A 23886-nucleotide genomic window follows, 5' to 3' on the forward strand; every position below is an offset into this window, starting at 1 on the left:
GTGTAGAGTCAATCCCATCTCCCCACTTAGATGACATCGTCAAAAAAACAACAGAAGACAACCTGAGTTGACCTTTTTTTAATGAAGAAGTCATTTCATTCAAATGAATGGAAGCAGTAGACACAGATATTAAATAGAGGCAATTGCAAAGCAATCATCCAAGATATTATTGGGCAGAGAGGTTTCAGCTGAGGGTGAGGCTGCACAACTGTAAAGGTTAAAACCCATTTAATCACTTTCAGAGTGCAGGGTCGAAACACACACGCCTCCCACATGACACAGTCGGACACTGCACACTGGGAACCATCAAGTTGTCATGATTAAAAGTGTCAGGATGATGGATCTGCCATTTCAGGCAAAGACCCGAGTGTGATTGCTGCTGCTGTTCCCCAAACACCCAATATAAAAAAAAAAGAAAAAAAAAGAAGAGTGGCACTTTAACTAGAGCTCAATGGATGACACATTTAAACTTTCAATTCAGGTTGTCACATGATGCCAAATGATGAATACAGGTTTGATTCACCTGTGTTTTTGTTACTGTGCTATTCAAGATATAGCAAGGGAGTTACGTGCTATTGTTTGTAGGGACACCAGTTCAGAAAATGTCATTGCATGAGTTTCATCTAATGTGTCACCTCAAAGAAACACATCAGGCTTTACAAAATGGCTTCCAGTGGTACTGTGTACACTGTACACAGACAAGCTGATCTTAAACTCGTTGGATGTGGCTACTTGGAAACAAACCCTATTCACTAGATAAGGTGTAATTTAATTTACTGTGTGATAAACTTTTGAATACTTGAGAGTTTATATTTCTTCTTTTGTCCTGATGGGAGATTTCCACTGGCCACACATCAAGCCTCACCACTGTCAGCCAATAACAACCACTGCCAGCCCAGTGAGCTACAGTCAGTCTAATCAGTCCCCAGGTCGGTGCTTCAGTAATCAAAAGCTTCGCTGAAGTTGCGTTTGTGTGTTCCTCTGCCGGCGCCGACACCACCACCGTTCCTGAATCCGTTGCTGCGGCCGCCACCTCCCCCGAAGCTGCGTCCCCTTCCGCCTCTGAAGCCTCCTCCTCCTCCTCTGTCGCCACGGTTACCATTGCCAAAGCCTCTGTCACCGCGGTTGTTGTTCTGCTTCTCCTCCAGGTCTGGGAGCTCCTCGGCGGCGGACAGTTGCCAACGTCGACCGTCCTTCCAGCCCTCCTGTTGAGAGAGGGAGCAGGGTGTAAATGAGTTTGACTTAAACAAGAATATTAAAATTTCACTTTGGAGAATTCAGACCACCGCTCGTCTCGAACAGATCGGAATTTTCACTGTCGTCCTCACCTGCATCTGCTTGACTTTGTCAACTGGGATATCGAAACAAACTCCCTGTTGGAAACACAATATGGGTGAGATGGTGAGTTTTTCTGTTCCTGTTCTGTTCAAAGAAGTCAGTCTATGTACATGCTGCGCTTTCAGAATGATCATCTACAGAGAGGTTAAGTTTCTTGCCAACAGACGTTTTTTTGCTATACATAACAAGCTATTGTGTGACCTTAGTTGCTGAATTTAGATATAAACTTCTCACTGCATAATTATCTTTTATGCCACTGGAGGCAAGTCACTAATATGCCTGTCAAAAAAACGTTCATTGGACTATTTTAACCAAATTCAAATAATCACTACTCTTCATTTAAAACTGTAGACAAAACATAACATTTTCTATGCCTGGTGCAAAGATTCCTCAAAAGCCTACTCATGCAGTGAAAGGTGTCTTTTGCGTAAAGCTCTTATATGACCACACTCAATGCCACGTAATATAATGCAAAACTGCAAAAAAGAATGCGTAACATGTAAATTGTTCAAATAAGTACTTTTACACATAGGTACATTCGTGTTTGAGTACATACCGTTTTGCCTTTAAGGAAGCACATTCTTTGAATGTGGTTCTCAAAGTCTTCACCAAGTTGTTCTTTGATGCTTCTCCAAGCGTAACCAAGATTATGCATCTCCTGAGAACACACCATCTGCATGGTGGTGAAACCCTGGAAATATTAAAAGGAATAATAAATTAGTTGGATGTAGGGTTATACATCAACAAAAAGCCAAACAAATGAATAGAGGAGTCTAAATATTAAGCTGATAAGCACAACGTTCTCACTTTTTGGATTTAATCCTATTATTTGTTTGTTTGCCCTACCCGCATGGATAGCAGGCTAACACAGCTGCACAGTTGTGATCAGAGACTGTAAATAAAGATGAATAATGCTTCTTCACTTCCTCCCACTGTTCAGAGATGAAGCTAAAATATCCTGGATAAGAACACTGCCATCTTGGGAATTTGGAGGCCGAGGCTTTACAGTAGTTATCAGGTGATGTTCTCCTCAATACATATTCCAGGCCAACCTTGAGTTAGTTGTGTGTGTATATGACTCACAGAATCAGAGTTCAGCAGTGACCTCTGCTCCAGACTTGTGGCTCCAGAGATGTGGGCAAGGGCAGCAGCGAGTGCATCGACGGCTCCTTTCTCCTCAATCAGCTTCTCAGCTGAAGCTCTGAAGTATCCAATAGCTGTGACCGGAACTGAGTCCAAAAACCTGGACACAATGAAGGAAAAAATCATGACAATCTGACACTTCGAGAAGCCACAGTTTAACATCTACAAAGCCACTAAGCCCTGCTACTCACTTGACAGCATCCTTGCTTGATGACTTGATGATATCATTGGCAGTGGGAACGCCAACTCGTCTGAATGTGATACCCTGGATGGTCACAAAATGAAATGTAGTTTAAGAGTCAATACAGAGATTACTTGATTTAGTCAGAATGTCTGAAAAGTTTTTTATTTTATTTTGGTTGACCGAATACAAAAAGGACATTTACCGCTTTGTTTTCTACGTAGCGCAGCTGGTCTTCCTCTTTCCTCTGGTAGAAACAGATGCAGACTCCAAGCCTGCCTGCTCGGCCTGTACGTCCTGAACGATGGATGTACGACTCCACATCCTGACAAAAACCACAGAGACAGCAATATGTTCAGAGAAAGGAAATGCAACAGGCATTTATGATTTTTTTATTCATCGAACACGTAAGGTAGTGTGCAGTGAACACATATCCACCAAGAGGCAATTCTTAATTTACGAAATGAAATAAATCAGTGTGCTTAAGTGAACTTACAATGTTTTTATATTAAATTCAACAAATCAGAAAGCATGGAAATGTTCAGCTTTAAATTTATTTACCAACCTGGGTAGAATCTAAACCTTAGAAATCAGAGCATATTCACTTATCTAACCACTAATCAATGGCAACAGTCATACAAATCTGGTTAAATACTGGCAACATGTCTCACCTTGGGTGGAGAGCACTGGACCACCAGGTCGATTTCAGGGATATCTAATCCACGAGCTGCAACATTGGTGGCAACCAGGACCTCAAAGGTCCCATTCCTGAAGCCCTTCAAGGTAATCTCTCTCTGTTTCTGAGGAATATCACCATGGAGGGTCTGTGTACTCTAAAAATATAAAACAAAAATAAAATGAGACATGAATGAGAGAATTTTCTTGCTTTATTGTAGCTACTGCTTTCCATTTCTACTGGACTGTATCTGAGTGAAATTAAGACAAACTCTATGAAACAATATTTGAAGATTAAAACAGAAAAACCATAGCTTACAAATGATTGCTTCATAACTTAGAAAATCTAACAAAACTGTAAAAAATATATATATATGTATAAAGGTGCAACAAATCTGCTCTGTGGCTCTACATAAAAATGTCATGAATTAGGGCTGGGCATTATGGGCCAAAAATAGTTTGTGTATTTTTTGCCCTTCAATATTTCATGGCTTCTTTTCATGCGGGTCTGTGATACTGCAACATATGTCTTTAGAGAGCAAAATGACTAGTAAAATTCAACGATACATTTTAAAAATAACAAATACACCCAGCCTTGTATGTATTTGTATATGTATGGGTAGGGGTTTGTATGTACCTGTTTGATGGATGCGTTCATGGAGAGTTCATTGGCCTCTTTCTTTGTCTCAGTGAACACGATGCTCCGGCCGTGTCTACCACTGTAGACCTGGATGACATCACCGATCACGGCTGCCCGCTGTGACCAGTGACAGGCGATGGCAAGATGCTTCAGACGAAATGAGGAAAGGGAGAAAGAAAGACATTTTCCTTTATCCCGCTGGCAGACTAACTCCATCTAGTTCACATATGTCCATGATAAATACAGTAGTTTTATTGGAAATTAACTTGTGATTCCCTGAGGGAGATATATGTGAACTTATTTTACAGCCTCAATTACTTTAATTGCCCCTGCTTACAGGCAACTATAAGAAATCAAAGCCTTGGAGCTAAACATGCTGCAATGCTTTTTAAATCCATCACATATCCAATGCCCCCATCACGTCCCCTAGCCCATTCTTACACACTAACACTTACCTCCACAGTTGTTGCAGCTTTCTGAGTTTTCTTGCCGATCAGGTCAACATGTTTGCATTCTGGTCTCATGTACTTCTTGGCAACTTGGTAGACCCAGGCTGGGCAGGTGGCTGAAAACAGCAGCGTCTGGGGATTGGCTTCTCCGTCTAATGACACACACACAAAAAGACACCAATGTCATTATGTGGGAGGGGAAAAACATTCTGTATCTAAGATAATCTGAGAATCTACTCGTCTAAATTTATTTCACAAACCGTCACACACAGATTTACTTTACCTTTCTCATATGATGTAGCCAAAATTTCTTCAACCTGTTCTGCAAATCCCATGTCCAACATTTGGTCGACTTCATCCAGAATGACGTGCTTCACCTTGGACAGGTCAAGCTTGCTGTTCTGGAGGTGGTCTTTGATACGACCAGGGGTTCCAACCAAAACATCGATACCATTACGGATGGCATCAACTAGACGAGGGAAGAAGAATGGAGAAAGTCATTACATAGTGAGTGTAATTATGGTGTGTATTTTCAATGTTTTGTTATTTGCTTTCTCGGTTAAGAAAAAGCGTCTTTGATTATTATTCTAAAAGCTTTATAAATAAATGTTATTATTGATGAACTGTATTTTACAAGTATACTGTTGAAAAAGAAAACGTGATCTACATAAAAATGACTTGCGCCAACCAGTGCAGTATCTGTGTGCATATTTCTACATTCTTTTTTCAGATTAATATAAGGTCACTGTGACCTTTTACTAACTAAAGTTAATCAGTGAGTCCAGATGTAATTAGCCAGATGTATTGAAATTCCCCACTGACAGTCCTAATAATATCACAGGAGATCATCGCTCACATCATCGAGGCCAAGTGAATGTTTGTGCCACATGTAATGAAATTCCGCCAAAATGTTATCAGTTCATCTTTGAGTCTCAGTGAACATTTGTACCAAATTTTTGGAGATATCATGTTCACAGGAATGGGGGGGGGGGGGGGGGGGGGGGGGCTGTACGGGCAGACTAAAGACCCACCCGAGAAAATAATGCCTCCAGCAACTGGCTGACGCCTGCACCAAGGTATAATTAAATATATCATTTGACTTTACTCACTCGTGTTTCCACTTTTTCCTTTTACATCTATTTAGCACTGTTAACTCATAAGCCTCTAACATGAATGTGAAGACTAATGATGAGCACTTCTATGAAAGATAACAGTTTTAGCATGACACTTACTCTGTGGGTTGTATGAGCTGCCTCCGTAGAAACAGACGATGGAAAGTTTGTTGGCGACGTCTTTGAAGTCCCTGGCGACCTGGATTGCTAACTCTCTGGTTGGAGTCAACACCAGGACCTACAGACACACAGAGAAGAGACTCAGTCTTATGTAAACACAATGGAAACTGATGCTGAGACTCTGAAGATGATGCTCATCTTCAGTGCCAAGTGTGCGTGACTGAGTGTGTGTGTACCTTGGGAGCTCGGCCTCTGGTCGGCGGTAATGAATCCCTCTGGATCTTCTCCACCAATGGGATGGCAAAGGAGAAGGTCTTTCCTGTTCCTGTTCGAGCTTGAGCGATTACATCTTCTCCATCAAACACTGGATTAAATGTCTTCACCTGAATGTCAAACAGGTAGGTGACTCCCCGGGCTGAGACAAAGAGAGAGATAGAGGAGGGGAAGAAAGTGGCATGAGAGAAGAGGGATAGGGAAATTGTTTAGCTCAAGAGCCCATTTTTAACTCTCCAGAGAACAGTTTCAGTACAAAACTGGTTGTGTCTCTCAATCTCAAACTTTGAGTCAATATTAGTGATCCACATATTTCAAATCAACATACAGCGTGTGAGGCAGAGTGTGGTCCCAAATTGTTGGGACCTGAACAGTAAGGGATCGGGTTCGAACAAAAGTTTTTAAATAATATTCAGGGTTGATCAAAATTCAGTCGCATTGGTTTGGCTATTTGCGAGTGGGTTTGGGTCGAGTATGGAGACTAAAGGCCAGCTCATGCTTCTGAGTCGAAGCTACGCCATAGGCAAGAGTTCCAATATATTAAAGAAGTTATAAAGTATGTTCAGTAAACCACCGTCTACTTAGCCTTGTAAAAGCCAGACTTTGGACATGTAGCGGTATACCTCTGCTCAATTTTAATTGGTTAAAAATGAATGATGATGTAAATATGATGCTTACCTTTCAGTTTATTGATGGTAAAGTCGGAGATCTTGAAGTTGGAAAAGGCCCCATCCTTCTGCTCTTGTGTTAGCTAAACAGATTACAACAATCAGCCATGCAAGTGTTTTCTCTCTACAGCCGATTCAAAAGACCATTTATAAAAAATAATAATAACGTTAAGACAGCAAAAATATCAAGGTTGGTGTTGTATGGTCACTACAAGCTAATTCATTTAAGTAGAATAATTTTAGTGAACTTTTAGTGGACCCAAAATTTGTTGGTTTGCATTTAACATGTAAGAGTTTTGTTTCTCAATTTGCTTCTCGTGAAGAGAACCCAGACGTTTAGACAGTTCAATGAATCTCTTGTCTTCTCAGAATATCAGCCTAGTTCTGGTTCACACATTTCTTGAATCAGTTCAATCCACGAGCCTTACCGTATCTTTCTCGTTGTCACTGGCTGACTCTTCACCCGATGGTAACGGTGTCTGAACAGGGGTGCTCAGGGTGGAATGTCCATTGGTTGCTGCCTCTACAGTTGCTTTCTTTTGCTTCATCTTTTTCTGGAGAGGAGAAAGAGTATAACCAGAGAATGTTTATTTTTATTCATATAAATACAATTACTTTCCGTAACATCACATCTGTAGCCTTTAACAGAACAGATCATCCAATATCTACTTCAATATGTAAAAATATAAAGCACTGACCTCTGTGTCTCCTTCAGTGTTTGTCTTAGTCTTCTTCTTCTTTGGTGTTTCAATACCGTTGATGTTGTCGTTAAGGTCTGTGACCTCATCATTGCCGTTCACTTCATGACCTGCCAGCTTGTCTTTCTTCTTTTTCTTCTTTGGTGCTGGAGGTTCACAGTCTGGGTCCTCCTGCTCCTCTTGTTCCTCCGTCTGCTGCTTCTTCTTCAACTTCTTGGCCTCCTTGTTCTTGATCTTTATTTTTACAGATACGATAAATCAAACACTGTGCAGCTACTCAACCCTTGTATTTTAAAGATCTGGTTTACAGATATGACACTGCATTGAATTTTATAAAAACTTAAATGATATCATTCTCATAAAAGGTCAAATTATTCCTCATGTAATGTCAAAGTTATATTTTAAATTATTTTAGTATTTACTGGACTATTTTAATGGTTTGTTTGCAGGTCTCTCTATTAAAAGAAAGAAAATCCCTCAGAAAGATGCAGCTGATACAAAATGCCCTAACACATAGAAGGTGGATGATATCACTCCAGTTCTGAAATCTGTCCGCGCTCCCTGAATTGCCTTGGTGTTGTTATCCCAATCAAACTTTAGATTCTTCGAACTGTTGTATCATCTAATATAAACTTTCGGTCAGTGGTGACTAGTTATCAAAACTTTTAATGTTAATAAAATAGTGGTAAAGGTTATCAATAATATCAAAATAGAAGTAAGATCGTGGAAGGAGCAGTTCCACAGATTCACAAAACAATGCAACCCGATCTTATTGTGAGTGGATCCCGGAGTAAGGGAAATAGCAGTGAAGCCGATCAACATTAATCCATAGTAGCTGTTACACTTATGATCATTTTTGACAAAACGCTGACGAGCCCAGCTGATCGACGCGCACGCGCACACCAGCCCAGACACAATCACTTGCATGTGGTGTTTTAAAGGCGTCCATGCTTTTTCTGTAACACGTGGAAGGAACATGTGACTCACCAATAGCCAGACCCTAGCATAGTTGGTCTTACCACGGTGCTAACATCTCAACAGCACTGGCTCACAGCCCCTCGTTATAACTACATGATGGCAGCAGCTTTTTCACAGCCCACAACACATTGTTATGCTTGTCTGCTAACAGTAAGCTAGCCGGGTGGCCTAGCTTCCTGGTTAGCACGTTCGGCCACATGTTGTCAAACAGGGAGACGACGCCGCGTGAGCGACGTGGATTTGTCGGTGTTTCTCGGTGTACGGAGGCTCTGCGCTCACCTTCAGGGCTCTTGCCTCGCTGACGGTGTACATCTCCGCCTCCTGGACCAGATCCTCGGTGTCAAATATGATCTTAGACGGCATTTCTCTTCCTCGATGTTTCCCCTCAACGTAGACACACTGGCGACTCTACGGACGCGCGGATGGAAAGGAACGCGCAGGGCGGCCCGAGCGGGCGTGTTCGCGCAATAGACTATAGAAATAGAAGAGGTAGACGGTGACCAGAAGAGCAAACACTTCCACCTGAACCATAGACTGTAGATCTGTCAAGGGACCGCTGTGAGTTCTATACTTCACGGAAGAACTAGAAGACAAGCTGTTTCTTGTTAGGAATAAATATGCGTGTTATAGAAATATCAATGAGGTTCAAATAAACACGGGTGAAATATGTTATATTGTCTAGAAATAATAATAATAATAGTTAATAATACACATGGCAATGTTTAAATACATAATAAGGAACAAACGCAAAGAAAACATATTTTGTAGGTTATATAGAAGTTATAGCATTTTTGCGGTTGACGAATAGCTTCTGGTCCATTTAGGGGAGAGAACATGTCAAGGGGAGGATGGTACACTGTCCTCTCAAACGAAACGAGCTCTGTTCATCTTCCCTAACCATGACCCTTAACTCCAAACTAAACTAGATTTTAATCAGAACTTGAAAACCAAGTGTCAACTCTTAGACTGCACTTAGACGTTGTGAAGACTGGCCAAACATTTTCTCAGACAGGAAACGCTTATACTGTTCAGCCCAAACAGCATGGCACCTAAATAGATAAAACCATATGCTGGACAGAAAAACTGAGAATTTTTAACATTTTGTTCTAAATCTATATTTGAACTTGGATATGTAATCATAATGATTTCAGTGGACTTCAGTGGATCTTTTTAAACATTCAACAGCATGATAAGCACTTATTCTTGGTGTCTTTCCTTCTTTCTGTCCGTATAGAGTATGGGTTTGCCTACTGGTTTATCCGTCTACCTTCCTATTTTGACTTTATAGTCATATAAGTGCATGTTTATTTAAGTGTTTCATTTTCAAATCTTTACTCGTTATATTTTTCATCAAATATTTTCAATTCACAGTGGACATTTCAGCGGCCTTACTGGGTGTTGAGCTGCTAGTAAATGAGGACAGTTAGAAGGTGTTTGTCCTGTCTTATATACTGCACATCGAAGCAGCTTTCTGTCTTCAGCAGATTATCATTACAGTCATTTTATAACCCTGGTCTTATCGCAGACTCTGTGTGTTAGTATTATCCTGTCTGAGCTTATCAGGCGACAGAAACAATCAGATATGACCCCATGTGACTTGTACTGTATGACAATAGAGGCTTTTAGAAAAAAATTGTTATTCACGGCCTACCTCTTAGTTATTAGGTTTTTATTACATATAGTTTAATATTTGTTTTTATTATTATTACTACTATTCATTACACATAGGCAATAAACAAGAGACATTTCAGGTGTACAGGGGAAGAAAAGAAAAAAATAGTAAACAAATAATATACACATATTAATCGTTTAGTTATGATGAATCTTAACATTATATTTCCTATTTTGTAATGCATAAAGTACACGATTTATTTCTGTTCACGTTTGTGAAAATATATATTTAAAAAGTATTTTATCAGGCGATAGATCGGAGCATCGGCGTCACGTCTTTACGGTAGTGTCGTAAAGCGCAGTGTTGTTGCTGAAAATTTGACCGGTCGTCCTCTGCTCTGAGTTTCCCAATCGTCGTCCTTCAGGCAGTCGCTGCTCCTCTCTCGGCTGAAACGCACCACAACACAGCGTACAACCATGGCCGGGGTTATCGTTAGGAAATCTTTTGATTACCTGAAGAGCAAAGACTTCAGGGATTACTTGATGAGGTTTGTATGAGACGTTTGTACGTGTATGTGTTAGCACCGCTTGGCGCGCATGCTAACGCTCGTAGCCCGATGGCTAAATGAGCTGCTAGCTTCTGGTGACTTTTGGTAATATTTAACAACCAGGCTGATACTTTAAACTCTGGCACCAGTTCCACGTATTCCCGTGTTTCTGTCTGCTGTGTCGGAACCGGTTTTCTCAGTCAGCTTCTTAGGAAACTTGTGTTTAAAGTGGAGCACGGAGAGAACCTGTCACTCCAGTTTGGATGCAGCTCATCATCATGTGGATAGAGTAGTTTGTATGCTTTAATGCTAAACCACACTAAAGGGGATATTCACTCAGTCTGTGTAGAAACACACAGAAACAGCCTCTACATGTCATAATGAGTTAATATTACTACCAGTGTTGAACTGGGTGTGAACAAGCAGAGAAATCAGTGCACATTAACTCGGACCATGTTGAGGTGGTGGGTTAATGTGTCTGTGTGCTCTGGTGCTGTGTGTACCTGCAACAGATTAAAGGCAAACTTCTGAGTGACGCAAGAGGTCGTCTCTGTTTACATAACATACAGTCTGAAAGTCAAACAATGCACTTAACCTGTGGGCGAGTCTGAGACGCACATTATGATGATGTTGGTAAGACACCTAGCGTCAAGCCTGGCTTCCTGACAAAACCAAACTGTTTTGTTGTTGTGTTTCTGTCATCATGTGTATCCATTTGTTTTGTTTTATTAATGTAATGCAAGCAGTAGCGCAACAGATATGGACCAGTGCTGATATTAGGGAATGGAAACAGATATGTCGACCAGCTTACATTGATATATTGAACGAATTGGGATTGATTGCAAGGATGTTATCAAACCCTTGTGACAAAGAAATCTTATTGACTTATATTCAATAGTTTGACAATAAACATATGTAAAACCACAGCTGTATAAAAATACAAATAAATATGTAAGATTTCAATTAGGAAAATAAGAAATATTTTTCATAACGTTTCAACTTAAACAAACATTAATTCTGCATTTTTTTATACATACAGAAATGTTTGTTTAAGGTGGTAGTAGCTGTTCTGTGACATAGATCATTCAGTGTGACTTAACTGTGTTTCTCCTTTTCCCTTCTTTGTGACTCTGGATTAATAAACAACATTCAACAGCACGGTAAGCTCTCATCCATGGTGTCTTTACACCTGTCTGTCACTATAGAGTATGTGTTTGTCCACTGGTTTATCTGTCTACCTTCTTATTTTGACTTTATAGTCATACCTTTCAATATGAGTGCACGTGTGTTTAAGTGTATCATTTTCAAATCTTTACTACTTATCTTTTCTATCACCTTTTCAATTCACATTGTGGATTTAACTGTTTAGAGTTCACAACTTCATTGTCCTGTAATTCTGTTCTGCTGTACAACAAGTGTACGATAAATGTGTAGTATTATAATTTCTCTCTGTGTGTGTGTGCATTCAGCATTTCTGGGGTCCTATCGCAAACTGGGGTCTTCCCATAGCCGCCATAGCAGATATGAAGAAGAGCCCTGAGATTATCAGTGGCAGGATGACATTCGGTAAGAGACACAGACAGATATACAGATAAACAGTACAACTGCATGGCACAAAAAGCCCACATCCTGTGTTTTACATATTTAAGCAGGGGTAAGAAGTGTCCAGGATTTGATGTTAGCTAAAAAAAAAAATGTAATAAATGTCTTCCCCCACCCCCCCTCTCTCAGCTCTGTCCTGTTACTCACTGCTCTTCATGAGGTTCGCCTACAAGGTGCAGCCACGCAACTGGCTGCTCTTTGCGTGCCATTTGACCAATGAGTCTGCACAGCTAATCCAGGGCAGTCGTCTCATGAGACACAAGTAAGTCACACTCCAGTCCAATGTTTCTTTGTCATTGTGGACAAGGGGATTTGTTAATGTAGAGGATGTCTAAACACATTTTTTCATCCATGTTTACTGTGCTGTCATAAAGAAGGGATGCATGGACCACGTTTTTTTCAGTTAGTTCTTTTTGAGCAATATTTCTGCAATACATTGCAGATACTGGAAATATTTTTGGGTTTATATTGTTATATCAGCTTGTATAGCAGATCAGTATTATGGTCTACTTTGACTGCTAGATTATGCCACCACATACCCTGCTCTGCCAGGTGATGCATCTTTATAAGGGACAATTCAGAGAAATATGAAATTTCACACATTATCTACTCACCACTATGGCGATGGAGGGGTGGGTGCAGTGTTTGAGTCCACAAAACCCTCTTTACCGCTGAGAACCAAAACATTTTTGTTGACCCAAACACTTCACCCACCCCTTCATTGGCATAGTGCTCCTAGTCTACAGTCTTTAATAAATTGACTTCAGAAAATTCCCATCCTGTTATTTATTATGCCACCTGACCTGTCTGCAAATGTCTGTGATCTAGTACAGGTGGCGGATCAGGCTATTTCTTATACTGTTTACTTTAATGTGAAACTTGTGTGTTTAAACAAAGTTTGTCTCACGTCATCTTATTTATGTTTTGTTTGTTCTCTGTCATTTGTGGTAGCAAATATTCAATGGCACGTTATTTTGATCCTGGTTCTTATTTTACCGCCAAGACTTTTCACTTTTACTCAATAATTCAATGACTTTAGTTAAGAGGAAACACTTTCTTCTCAGACACACTCCAGTAGAGAAAGTGTAACGTGATGTAATGAACATGGTGTTCATGTAAGGAAAATAAGACCTAGGCTGAAAATAAGTGAACTTAGCCCTAAAATTTAGAAAATGAGTTTTTGATCGACTTGTATGCACTGACTGTCTCTGCATTATTTCAGCATGGAGAAGAAGAAGCAATCTCAATCTCAGTGACAACGTGAAGCAGATGGAGAAGATCCACTTCATTAATGCACCATGCTGTGACAACAGCCACCTAAACCATCAACATTTTAACGAATCATTGGAACCGTGGCACTTACCCCATGAAATTACCACAACTCATCATCCTCATGAAGTTTTAGTCACTTTTTACGATACAGACAGAAAAAGCAAACGCTTTCCTCAGTTTTTAAATTGTTTTGCTACATCAACATGACGCACAAAAATATATTTGAGGTGAATGTACACCGAGCTAACTAGCCTGATTACAGGCCGAGCCGGTTGCTAGATGCTTTGCACAGAGAATCCACTGATCATTCAACACTTTAGAATGTGGCTAGAACATCATAATGCTCAGCCATAACATTTTAATAAGTAATTGACATGTTCAGTATATTTGACAGAGAATTTAACCTTAGTTATGTTCAGTATATGGACTTCATTCATTACCTTTACCTACTGAAACACAGGACACACACAGGAGAAAGATACTGTTGCTGTACATTGAAAACAATATTTGAGGATCAATTTGGACACGTTTTACTGTGTTATGATAAATAATGATTGCCTAATCAAATGTTTAAATTATAAAAACTTAAATGTTTGTGTTTTTATGTGGTGCAGCGACCCCCACACTGTAAATCTGTATCATTAGGCTGAGATCACCAATATATAATCCTACATGACTGGGAAAGACAAGCTGCCTCTGTCAGTGCTAACCAAATGTACCATATGCATATTAATTTATTGTCATTGTACACTTCACATTCTCTTTCCCTGATTCACAATTTTGATTCTCTGGGTTTGTTAAATAAACTGGCTTTAACCAACTTGAACACAATTCACAGCTTTGATGACTGTTTTTCTGACGTTGGACTTTGCGACTGTAGTTTTCTCATTATTCTTGTCTGTTTGCTCCATGATGATTGTAACTCAGAGAACAGGCAACCTTTGCTGTGTCAGATTCTTCCCCATGGGGCCCCTGCGTTGTATTTACACTAAACAGCTTGCTCTGCAACTAATGCCCTGTTAAATTAACACTGAGCGTGAAACTCTTTGAAACTTTGTATTTATTTGGTTATTTCTCGTATCCTCTTTCACATCGAATATTTACATTTAGGTACAAGAGAAATTACAAGATTTTTGTCATCGCATATATCCAAACATTAAACAAAGGTTCAGTGTGTAAGATTTAGGTGAAAGGGATCTATTGGAAGAAATTGAATATAAAATAATCCTAGTGATGTCTTCACAATTGTGTTTCATCTTAACTGTATGAATCGTTTCCTATCATACCCTTTATATTTAAATGTTGCATATTTACATCAGGAGTGGGTCCACTCTGCGGAGGACGGCATGTTTCATATAGTAGCCCACACTGGACATACTAAAGGCCTTTTGAGTTTTTATGACAACTGAAGGCTTCCAAAGGTTCTGCACACTGAACCTTTAAAACAGAACACTACATAAAGTATTGCACAGTCAATTAAGTAAAACGCTGTATTTTAGCAGTAGTTCCAGTTCCAGATGTGTAAAAAGTAGACTTTAATTCAATCCTTAACTGCACATTTACCTCTGAATTGCTCTTATGTAATGGGTGTGGACATTATAGAAGCGAGGCCACGCTAACTCCAGCAGGTGGCAGTAGTGAGACAGTAACCACAGACTGTATACAGAAACGAGCAAGTCGCAGCCGAGCATAACAGAGGAAGAAGAGGAGCAACATGGCGTCGCTGCGCAGTGATGAGTGGAAAGCGATCTGCGACCGATTCACTAACGCCCAAAACCTAACGGAGGTGGAATCACGAAAAGACCCAGAGAACGAGCCGTTCCGCTCCAAATACAAGGCCCGGGAGCTGCTCCGGGAGATCTACTCCGCGCTCAAGTGTTTCGAAGCCGGTGACGGTGAGGACCAGGGGCAGGAGGAGGAGGAGGGCGGCGGCAGCGAGCAGCGGCCGGCGGAGCAGCCGGTGGACGGGCAGAGGGATGATGGGGTCGGTCAGCGGGAACTCTCCGGAGACTCTCCAGCGGGGCTGCGGGCCGCTCGTCTCGGGGCGGTGGAGTACTACCTGGGCGTCAACCACGTCGACACGGAGGAGCTGTCCGCCGGACAGGAGCATCTGACGAACTGCCTGAAGCTGCTGGGCAGATGCACAGCGTCGTCCGACAATGTGTCGCTATTTATCAACGCCCGGGTAATGTTCACTTCAACATGAATAACAGAAAAACTGTCCATGAGCCTGGCAGCAGATGTGTCTACTTAGAACACGAAGAGGCATACACACAAATGTTTGACCGAATACTCGAACACTACCGACGATGACATCAACCTCTCTGTTTATGTCCAGTTGCTGGTGGACTTGTCTCAGCTCCAGTCTGTGACTCTTCAGACACACACACAGTTGTGTTGTCCTGTCAAAGGATCTCTGTCTCTGACCGTGACAGACGCTCAGCTGACCAGCTCCCACATTCGTGTTAGTCGTCATAGCCGCTGGCTTCATGATAACTTAACAGAGGGCCAATGTGGCTATCGGCTTATTGATCATAGTTAAACTGTTAACGTTCATAAAAAAACTGTTCAACAATTCAGTGTTGCTGAAACAGGAGCTTCACTGGCCTTTCAATATTCGTTGTAAAGACCTTGGTGTTGGTCCTACCGATGCGTCGCCAAGTTTGTTCTGCTTGTTTGTTATAGTATCTGAGTTTGGATCCTTTTGACAACACTAATAGATTATGACTGAGATGCTGCTTCTGATCCATCAGCTTGGTCTTCTACTTCTAAAGGCAGCATGCACCACCTCTTCTCGTTTGCACACAGTCCAGCTTATGGGTCATATATATATGAACAGCTACAAGAATCCCAGTAAAGCCATCACGTTGTTAGTAGAAGATTCCTCTCAAAACCAGATCCCAGTAGTAGTATTGGGTCATTTGATCAGATGATATTGATCACGTGTTCTGTTTGTTTGTGTCCTCAGAACCAACTGGGCATCCTGTCGGCCGGCTGGGACGAGACGGAGGCAGCTCAGGGATTCCTGGAGACAGCAGAATCCATCTACCTTCGATATATGAAGGAGGTGAGTTTCATCTGGTGACTGACAGATTATATAATCATTGTTCACTGGTCTCCCCAGTGTCAAATCATTTGTGAGTCCGGCTGTTGTTGTTTTGTTTTTGATGTAAACGTTGTGTACATTCTACTTACACTGCACTTTTTATAGACGAAATGGGCTCTTGGAGGCCAAAATTGAGCAATTTTGCATGCAGTCTATAAGTGTCTCACCTGCTCTTGACACCAGACCTCATTATGTTTTCTTGTCTTTCAGGATGGCAGTCCTCCCACTGACATGACAGAGTATTTCACTACTGAGGAGAACCTGCTGACACATCAGGAAAGAACCAAGAGGTAAGCTGTAACCTCCAGTGTCCACACAGAGAAGATGTTTCCTGCCTGTAGTTATAATCATGATGTTACTTTACTAACCCTTTCCCTTCTTCACTTTCACTCCATCTTTGCTCTTATACCTACCAGGTTCGAGTTGGCCTACACTCATACCATGTACTACCTTGCTCAAGTCTATAAAAACCTTGGTGAGTAGGACAATTGTTTTACAGAACAGTACGTATTTACTGTTTTGCTCATGTAAAATATACAATAACAGTAAATGATATAGAAGCTCCAGAATCTACATGAGCATCTGCTGGTTGTCGAAGAGTTTATGAAGATTTAGGGATTAATAATTATCTCTGTGAATAAAATGAAGTGGACACATTTTATGCTAATTGACATACTTATTTATTTAAATACTTATAATTCGTGTGTTTTCTCTTTCAGGTCAAAATGAGCGAGCAGCCACCTACTGTCACAGCACCCTGCAGAGACAGTTAAAGTTAAAAGAGTTCAATCCGATGGAGTGGGCCCTGAACGCTGCTTCACTGTCACAGTATTACATCATTAAGGTAAGGCTGTGATTGATTTTTATAGATTAAAAACTATTTCTTTAAAACCTAAAATGTACATTTGCATGATATGAGCCAGAATGTTCTACTGGTTTGATTCAAATGTCACAGTTTCCACTACATGGGAAAGTTCCTGTTTCTCTTTGGTTCAGTTTTACAGTGTATATATGTGTGTTTGAATTTTTTAAGGGCAACTACATGGAAGGCAGACATTGCCTCTCAGCTGCAACTGTTGTAGCAGGTTTGGCCGGAGAGGCTCCTTCTGAGGCTGCAGCACAGGAAAGTAAGTATAACATTTTTTAATTAATATAAATATTTACTTAGGTTTTGTCAATGTTTTTCTGGACTGATAACACAACTGTGAGCAAAGCCTTTGAAGCAATTTTGGCTCTGCTCAGTTTAAAGCAACTTTTTCTAACCGTTGAATATCAAGCATCTGTATGGTGAAAACTTCTAGCTTCATGAAAATCCACAATTCTCTTTCCTGTGTGTCGCAGTCCACACCAGCAGATGCACCGTGTGAATAGAAAACTCAAAATGTTTGAGTTGTTTTAGAAGTTGAAGTTGCTCTAACACACAACTTCAATCTTGTTTCATTGATAAGACTCCAGGTTCCTTAGCTTGTGACTCACGTAAGCTTTTGCTAATGTCTTTAGTCTCACATAGTTTTTCTAACCTTGCATTCAGTATGGACAAGAACAAAACAATGATTTGTGTGGTAGCAGTTTGAAGTTTATTGTGTTTGTTCAAAAGTGTAACTTAAATGAAGATCAGACCATATTTGAAGACATCTTTATACATGAATAGGTCATTTCAAAGGGCTGACTTACTTTTTCTTGTCATGTACACGTTGACGCGTCCTAAAGTCTCTCACTCCTTCTGTCTGACCCAGGTGAGACAGAGAGTGAGGTTAGGGAGCAGCTCAGACAAAAGAGAGCAGATATTGCGAGATGTTGGATCAAATACTGCCTCAACCTCCTGCAGGATGCTAAGAAGCAGCTTGAGGTACTGCATGATTGTGCTTGTGTGTGCGCCTGTGGCTGTATTTATTAATAGACTCATGACTTGGACACAGGTCTCATGACTTTCACTCCAGTCTTATGAACAAACAGCAACAGCCAGAATGACTGAACAGAAAGAGCAGCACCCACAAAAACATCAACATTATCAACAGAAAACCCAAAGAAAAATGATTTTGTTCCAAAGATTGTTCACCTAAGTCTAAGCTAAAGTTAAAGGATTAAATATCATCACATTAACAAACCTTGATATGCATCTTTCCCTGTGTAAATAATCTTTATGGCTGCTCATGCCTCTGAGCTCAGAAGTACACAATCATTTAAAATAACGCGTTTTTCACCAGGACAACATTGGAGAGCTGGATACTGATCGTCAAGAAGAGTCTAAGAGAGCAAGAAGACAAGAGGAGGAGGAGGAAGAGAAAGGCAGGAAGAGTGCTGTGCTGTTTGGCTCTGAAGACACCTTCGACTCCATCGCTAGCCTGGAAGAAAAGGTCTGGATATTGTGCAAGCAATGTCAACTTAAAACTGTTGTTAAGGAATATTTGATTCTCCTTTATTGATAATGTGTTAATTCACTGGCTCATAAGTTGAATGTCATGTTTATGTTTATGTTTATGATGTGTTAGTGTCAGTGGATGGATAAAAAGCCAAATTAACTGAGAACGTATGTGGTAAGAACTGAGGAACCAAGATGAGTACATCACTAGAGGGCGCCATTCTACAAATAAATTAATGGCTCAGTACTTATGATAACCTCAAATGTTCTCCTTTATGTTTCCTAGGTTTGTTGTTTGTGCCCATTGGACTTCACGGAGGCCAGAGCTGTGTTTCTAGTGGGACAGAATTATGTCACACAGGTATACTCAACACACACACGGATACACACAATCAGGTACAGCAGATTGTGTGGATTTAACATGTTTTATCCAGGCACTCTGACTTCATCCTACAGTCCAAATATATGCAAATTGGGGTTATATTAAAAGTTGTATAGATAATAAATATATAATAATAAGTATTCTTTCCAAGAAGCAAACCACTCGGATGATAAATTAAATATTATTGCATGGTCAAATTATGTTAATTATGTTTCAATTTGATTATATTCAACTTTGAAGAAAATTATTCACAGTGACAAAGGCCGCGGGTGCAGACAGACGCCACAGAAATGTTTATCAATTGAAGTGAATGTATTGTGACAGAAATTCTACACAAATTATGAATTTCACAGATATATTTTACATGCCAGAGCTGCCCCTCAGACATTTTTTGAGTTTTTTCATCCACACAAATTTACTTTAAAAAAAAAGACTTATGACTCTTTGACTGATCTGGCTTTGAGCCTGTCTTTGTAAACCTCTGATTCTCTCTTGCAGGCCAAGGAGTACTTTCAGATGGATGGATATGTGACGGACCATGTGGAGATTTTGCAGGACTACAGCGCTCTATTCAGGGCCCTAGCTTTCTTTGAGGAGGATCTGGAGCGGCGCTGCAAAATGCACAAACGGAGAGTTGATATGTTGGAGCCCATCTGTAATGGTACCGAGCTCATTTTGTCCTCGAGTCTCAACTTTGTTTGTTTGGTCCTTTTGAAAATTCACACAAGATGAAAGTTGAAAAAAAAGATGAAATAACACATTGTGTCTTTCTCTGTCTCCCACTGTTTTTCTGTAGATTTAAATTCCCGGTACTACCTAATGATCCGCAGGCAGTTGATGTTTGAGTTGGCAGAGATCTACAGTGAAATGATGGACCTGAAACTGATGCTGGCCAACAGACAATCTGATACACAGTCGCTAGATAGCCACACCGTTAAGAAATTCAACCACCTCTGCTCCACATCTGCAAAGTGAGTGTATGTGTGTGATTGTTGTACCTGATGAGTGTCTGACAAATCACGGTTACTCAATCTGACTTATTTGTTATCTTCTCCTCTCCAGGTACTTCCAGATGTTCCTAGACTCTCTATGTTCTCCAGAAGGGAAGGTTCCGGAGCACCTGGAGGAGGAGGTGCTCAGACCAGCTCTGGTGGCTCGCTTCAGAGTAGCCCGACTCTACGGCCGCATTATCAGCTCCCCAGCCTCTGATCAGCTGGAAAACCTCAACAAATCTCTAGATAACTACAAGTATGAGTATTCATTTTCTTAAATTAGGTAGATACATACAAAAAACATTCTGGACTACATGTGTATTAAACTACAGGTAGATTGGTAAAATAGGTTAATACATAAGTAAGAGGAAAATTGAATAAAAGAAGGATCTAATATGTGGACTAGAAAGGGAAGTTAAAATTAGAAGGGCACACATTCAAGAATTGAGATCAGACACTGCAAACTGTTTACATTAAATATATGTAAACCATCCAAAGTGTGATATAGTCGGAAGGAATAAAGCTCACCCAGCAAAAAATACATATTTTGTTCGCAAAATCAGGATCAATATCAAGATCTGCATAAAATGTCACCTGTTAATAGACATTGGCACTTGACACGTTTCATTGTTTTTTAGAAAGATCTCAACATAATTTTTTCGGTGAAGCCTTGTCTCACAAAGTTAAAGTAAGAAAAATCCTGGATCCGCCCCCTGATCCGGATCCGCTTCAAAATAAACCACCACTTTGTGTAATCCTGATATCTCACTCCGAAAATAGAACCCCTCTGTTGGAGACAATGAACACAAGGATGTGCTCTAACAGTCTAAATGCAGCCAGTTGCCATGTTTTTTGAGTAACTGGTGATCCTCACTTTCCCCCTCCACCTGTTGTCTAGGTACGTGGTGCAGTATTGTGAGTCCCACCCTGAGGCAACGGCCACTGTGGAGACGGAGCTGGAGCTGAGTAGGGAGATGGTTGGTCTACTCCCTCTCAAAATCAACCGGCTCAAAGCCCGGATGGCAACAAACAACTCCTTGGTTGAATAATTTATCCACCGATATACATTGACCACCTTATAATCTATCAGACACTCTCCAACCGTTTCAGTAACTTGATGTAGATGGACTCACCATCTCGCTCCCTGTACATGTTTTGGTGATCTCCTTATCTTTCTTTTCCAGTGACCATGCTTCTTTTACATGACCATCGGACACATTACACTCTATACATATGTGCTTTCCTCTGTGTAATAAAAGGTAGTCAGTTTCACTACTAATTCAGCCTGTAACCTTGGTTACTGTGGCCATACTAATAACAAAAGCTGTTGAGCGGTAGAGAGGGATTCACTCTGTACGACCAACAGGCTGCTTCCACTCCTCAGAATTCAGACGCAGAAATAATCCCCCTGCTAGCACAACGTCGTGATATTGACTTGACCAAGCTAATGTTGGTTTATTAGACGTCATCATTTGCATGATGTAGGTTTTATCCAGTAAAACCTGTGTACCTTATTCCATTCATTGAGGAGTCAAACTGTACACTAGACACTTTGTAATGATATTAAACCAATGAAATATTACACACTTATAGTTCACCCATAAATGATACTTCACTCATGTACTCACCACTATGCCGTTGGAGGGCTGGGTGAAGTGTTTGAGTCCAGAAAACACTTTTGAGTCTCAGGGGAAAACAGTTTCCCAGCCGAATCCAATACAATTCTAGTAAATGGTGACCAATTCTTCAGATGTAAAAAGAAACCACTGAAAAGACATACTGCTCCTGTGGTGTCGTCCAAGTGTCCGTAAGCCCCGACATTCCTGTACACCGGGTTTTGAGCCTAAGCGACCTCTGTGATTCACATGGGAACGCAGCCGCAGAGGAGGATAACAGGACATTTAGGCTAATACTCCAAAAGTGGTTTGTGGACTCAAACACTTCACTCACCCCTCCATTAGCACAGGGGTGAGTAGAGAACGAGTGAATTTAACGTTTTCTGTGAACTATCCCTTTAAGTCAGGGGGCTATGTCAACCTGCTGCAGTGAGGAGCTAACTGTAAAAAGGATTCTCGGCTTTTTATCTGTTTTATTTTCACATAAGAGAAACACCACTTTGAATTTAATGACTCAAGAAAGAATCTGCGAGTAAAAGGCTTAATTTATCTCAGTGTAGTTTGAGAAGTTGTTTTTCCACATTGCTGAACTGCTTAATGCAGAGAAATGTGTAAAATGTTGTCCATTGAAAACTGACTGTGACTATTTGAAGGTGTATAATCTATAAAAGATATAGAATACGTTTTTCTCTTCTTTAGTTTTGTCCTTAATGTTCACATATTGTAACACTGTTATTTACAATTATCACAGTGTGCTGATGAGTTCAAAGGGCACATTTCACCCACCAGAGAGAAATGAAATCTGAATTTCTTAGAATCCTCATTTTCATTATGGGAAACGTTTGCAACACAAGTCACATGTCTGTGCTGATGCAGTTTCTCGCTAATCATGAGGTCTTGTCTCTTTGCCCTCCTCCATGCTTGTAGCCACAGGACACTTTTTACCACAGCTTCACCTACAGCTACACAACTTGTCAAATACCCCACTACACAAACACACACTAGTTGTGCCCTTCCTACACAATGCAAAGACTATTTCAGTGCATCCAAACCTGCAATTCCTTCTTTAATTTATGCTTCCATTAACCTCTGTAGTGCTTGTCCCAACGTGCAACAACAACTGACAAACCTGCTCAGCACATCGACACTAGAAACTAATGAAAAAACGGAATTACAATTGGGCTGAGTAAGTTTACTGGAAATCCTGCCCTTACACGGAATACACACACTCACCCACATGACCCATTTCTGGTAATTTTATCATTACATTACATTTCCTTTTCATACAAATCTTGTAAAGTCTTAAAGTACACACAAACCTGTACACACTTATTTTTACAATGCATTGTTACTTAAAATTGTAATGAAAGTAAATATATTTAGTAGCTCTACAAATCTGTTCCAAACCTAGATCTGAAAATCACCTTTTCCTAAAGCATTTGGATAGTTGAACATGGGGTCGGCTTGTGGCTCAGGAGACAGAGCGGTCGTCCATTGACCAGAAGGTCGGCAGTTTGATATCTGTCTCCCCCATTCCACATTCCACATTGTCCCTGGATTGTTCTGATTTTTGTAGCCCAATTGTGATTGTGATTCATGTGTGATGATTGAATGTGTGTGAAAGACCAACCTTTTAGGGACTAGAACACTTTCTTACCCATGCACGCACACTATGTACAGTCAAAGTAGCCCATAATAAGAATTATGGTGCAAAAATAAGCAGAGAATAGACCTTTATTCACAGCAGCCATTTTGACATGAAACACACATTTTACTAATCACATAGATGACAGTTCTCAGGCTTCATTACTGTGGTGAAACTTGCTTCACCTCAAAGGGTTTAAACATGTTTCCAAATGAGCAAAAATGAAACCTAACATTCTTATGTGCTGCCAGTAATCTTGTCTTTTTTTTTCTATCCACCATTGCACTTTGTTACAGCTTTATAATTGGGTTTAACAACCAGTGGTGCAGTAGTACTCAAATAGTTTGCGTAAGTAAAAGTACAAATAAATAAAAATGTACTAGAGCAAAAGTACCACATTAATCTTACCTCTATATGAGTAAAAGTAAGTAAATACTTGAATATATTCAAAGTATTAAAGGTGCAGTGTGTAAGA

General features: G+C 40.4%; 3 protein-coding genes across 4 annotated transcripts; 2 read left to right on the forward strand and 1 right to left on the reverse strand.

The window, feature by feature from the left end:
• Positions 1 to 63: 63 nt before the first annotated feature.
• On the reverse strand, positions 64 to 8716 carry ddx21 (DEAD (Asp-Glu-Ala-Asp) box helicase 21). Its single transcript, XM_062386892.1, has 16 exons — positions 8555 to 8716; positions 7298 to 7531; positions 7028 to 7153; positions 6610 to 6682; positions 5895 to 6073; positions 5659 to 5776; positions 4710 to 4895; positions 4433 to 4578; positions 3975 to 4124; positions 3334 to 3495; positions 2868 to 2987; positions 2673 to 2746; positions 2422 to 2581; positions 1895 to 2029; positions 1329 to 1373; positions 64 to 1205 (listed from the first exon to the last, which is right to left on the reverse strand). Exons 1-16 carry the CDS (start codon positions 8636 to 8638, stop codon positions 939 to 941), a joined length of 2259 nt encoding a protein of 752 aa, XP_062242876.1. The 5' UTR covers positions 8639 to 8716; the 3' UTR covers positions 64 to 938.
• A 1529-nt stretch (positions 8717 to 10245) lies between these two features.
• mpc1 (mitochondrial pyruvate carrier 1) lies at positions 10246 to 14139 on the forward strand. 2 transcript variants are annotated; one of them, XM_062386895.1, is made up of 3 exons: positions 10246 to 10438; positions 11904 to 12000; positions 12166 to 12302. In XM_062386895.1, exons 1-3 carry the CDS (start codon positions 10364 to 10366, stop codon positions 12300 to 12302), a joined length of 309 nt encoding a protein of 102 aa, XP_062242879.1. In that variant the 5' UTR covers positions 10246 to 10363. The 2 variants fall into 2 exon arrangements, with proteins under 2 accessions (XP_062242879.1, XP_062242878.1); XM_062386894.1 differs by lacking the exon at positions 10246 to 10438 and adding an exon at positions 13259 to 14139 and having other exon boundaries at positions 11886 to 12000; positions 12166 to 12298.
• An 854-nt stretch (positions 14140 to 14993) lies between these two features.
• kifbp (kinesin family binding protein) lies at positions 14994 to 22449 on the forward strand. Its single transcript, XM_062386896.1, has 13 exons — positions 14994 to 15493; positions 16277 to 16375; positions 16625 to 16704; positions 16831 to 16889; positions 17134 to 17258; positions 17448 to 17541; positions 18151 to 18263; positions 18622 to 18771; positions 19063 to 19137; positions 19657 to 19819; positions 19955 to 20129; positions 20221 to 20406; positions 21049 to 22449. The coding sequence occupies exons 1-13, from the start codon at positions 15023 to 15025 to the stop codon at positions 21197 to 21199; spliced, it is 1941 nt and encodes a 646-aa protein (XP_062242880.1). The 5' UTR covers positions 14994 to 15022; the 3' UTR covers positions 21200 to 22449.
• Positions 22450 to 23886: the final 1437 nt, after the last annotated feature.

This window comes from Platichthys flesus, chromosome 1 (assembly GCF_949316205.1).
Source record: "Platichthys flesus chromosome 1, fPlaFle2.1, whole genome shotgun sequence".
Classification (NCBI taxonomy): domain Eukaryota; kingdom Metazoa; phylum Chordata; class Actinopteri; order Pleuronectiformes; family Pleuronectidae; genus Platichthys; species Platichthys flesus.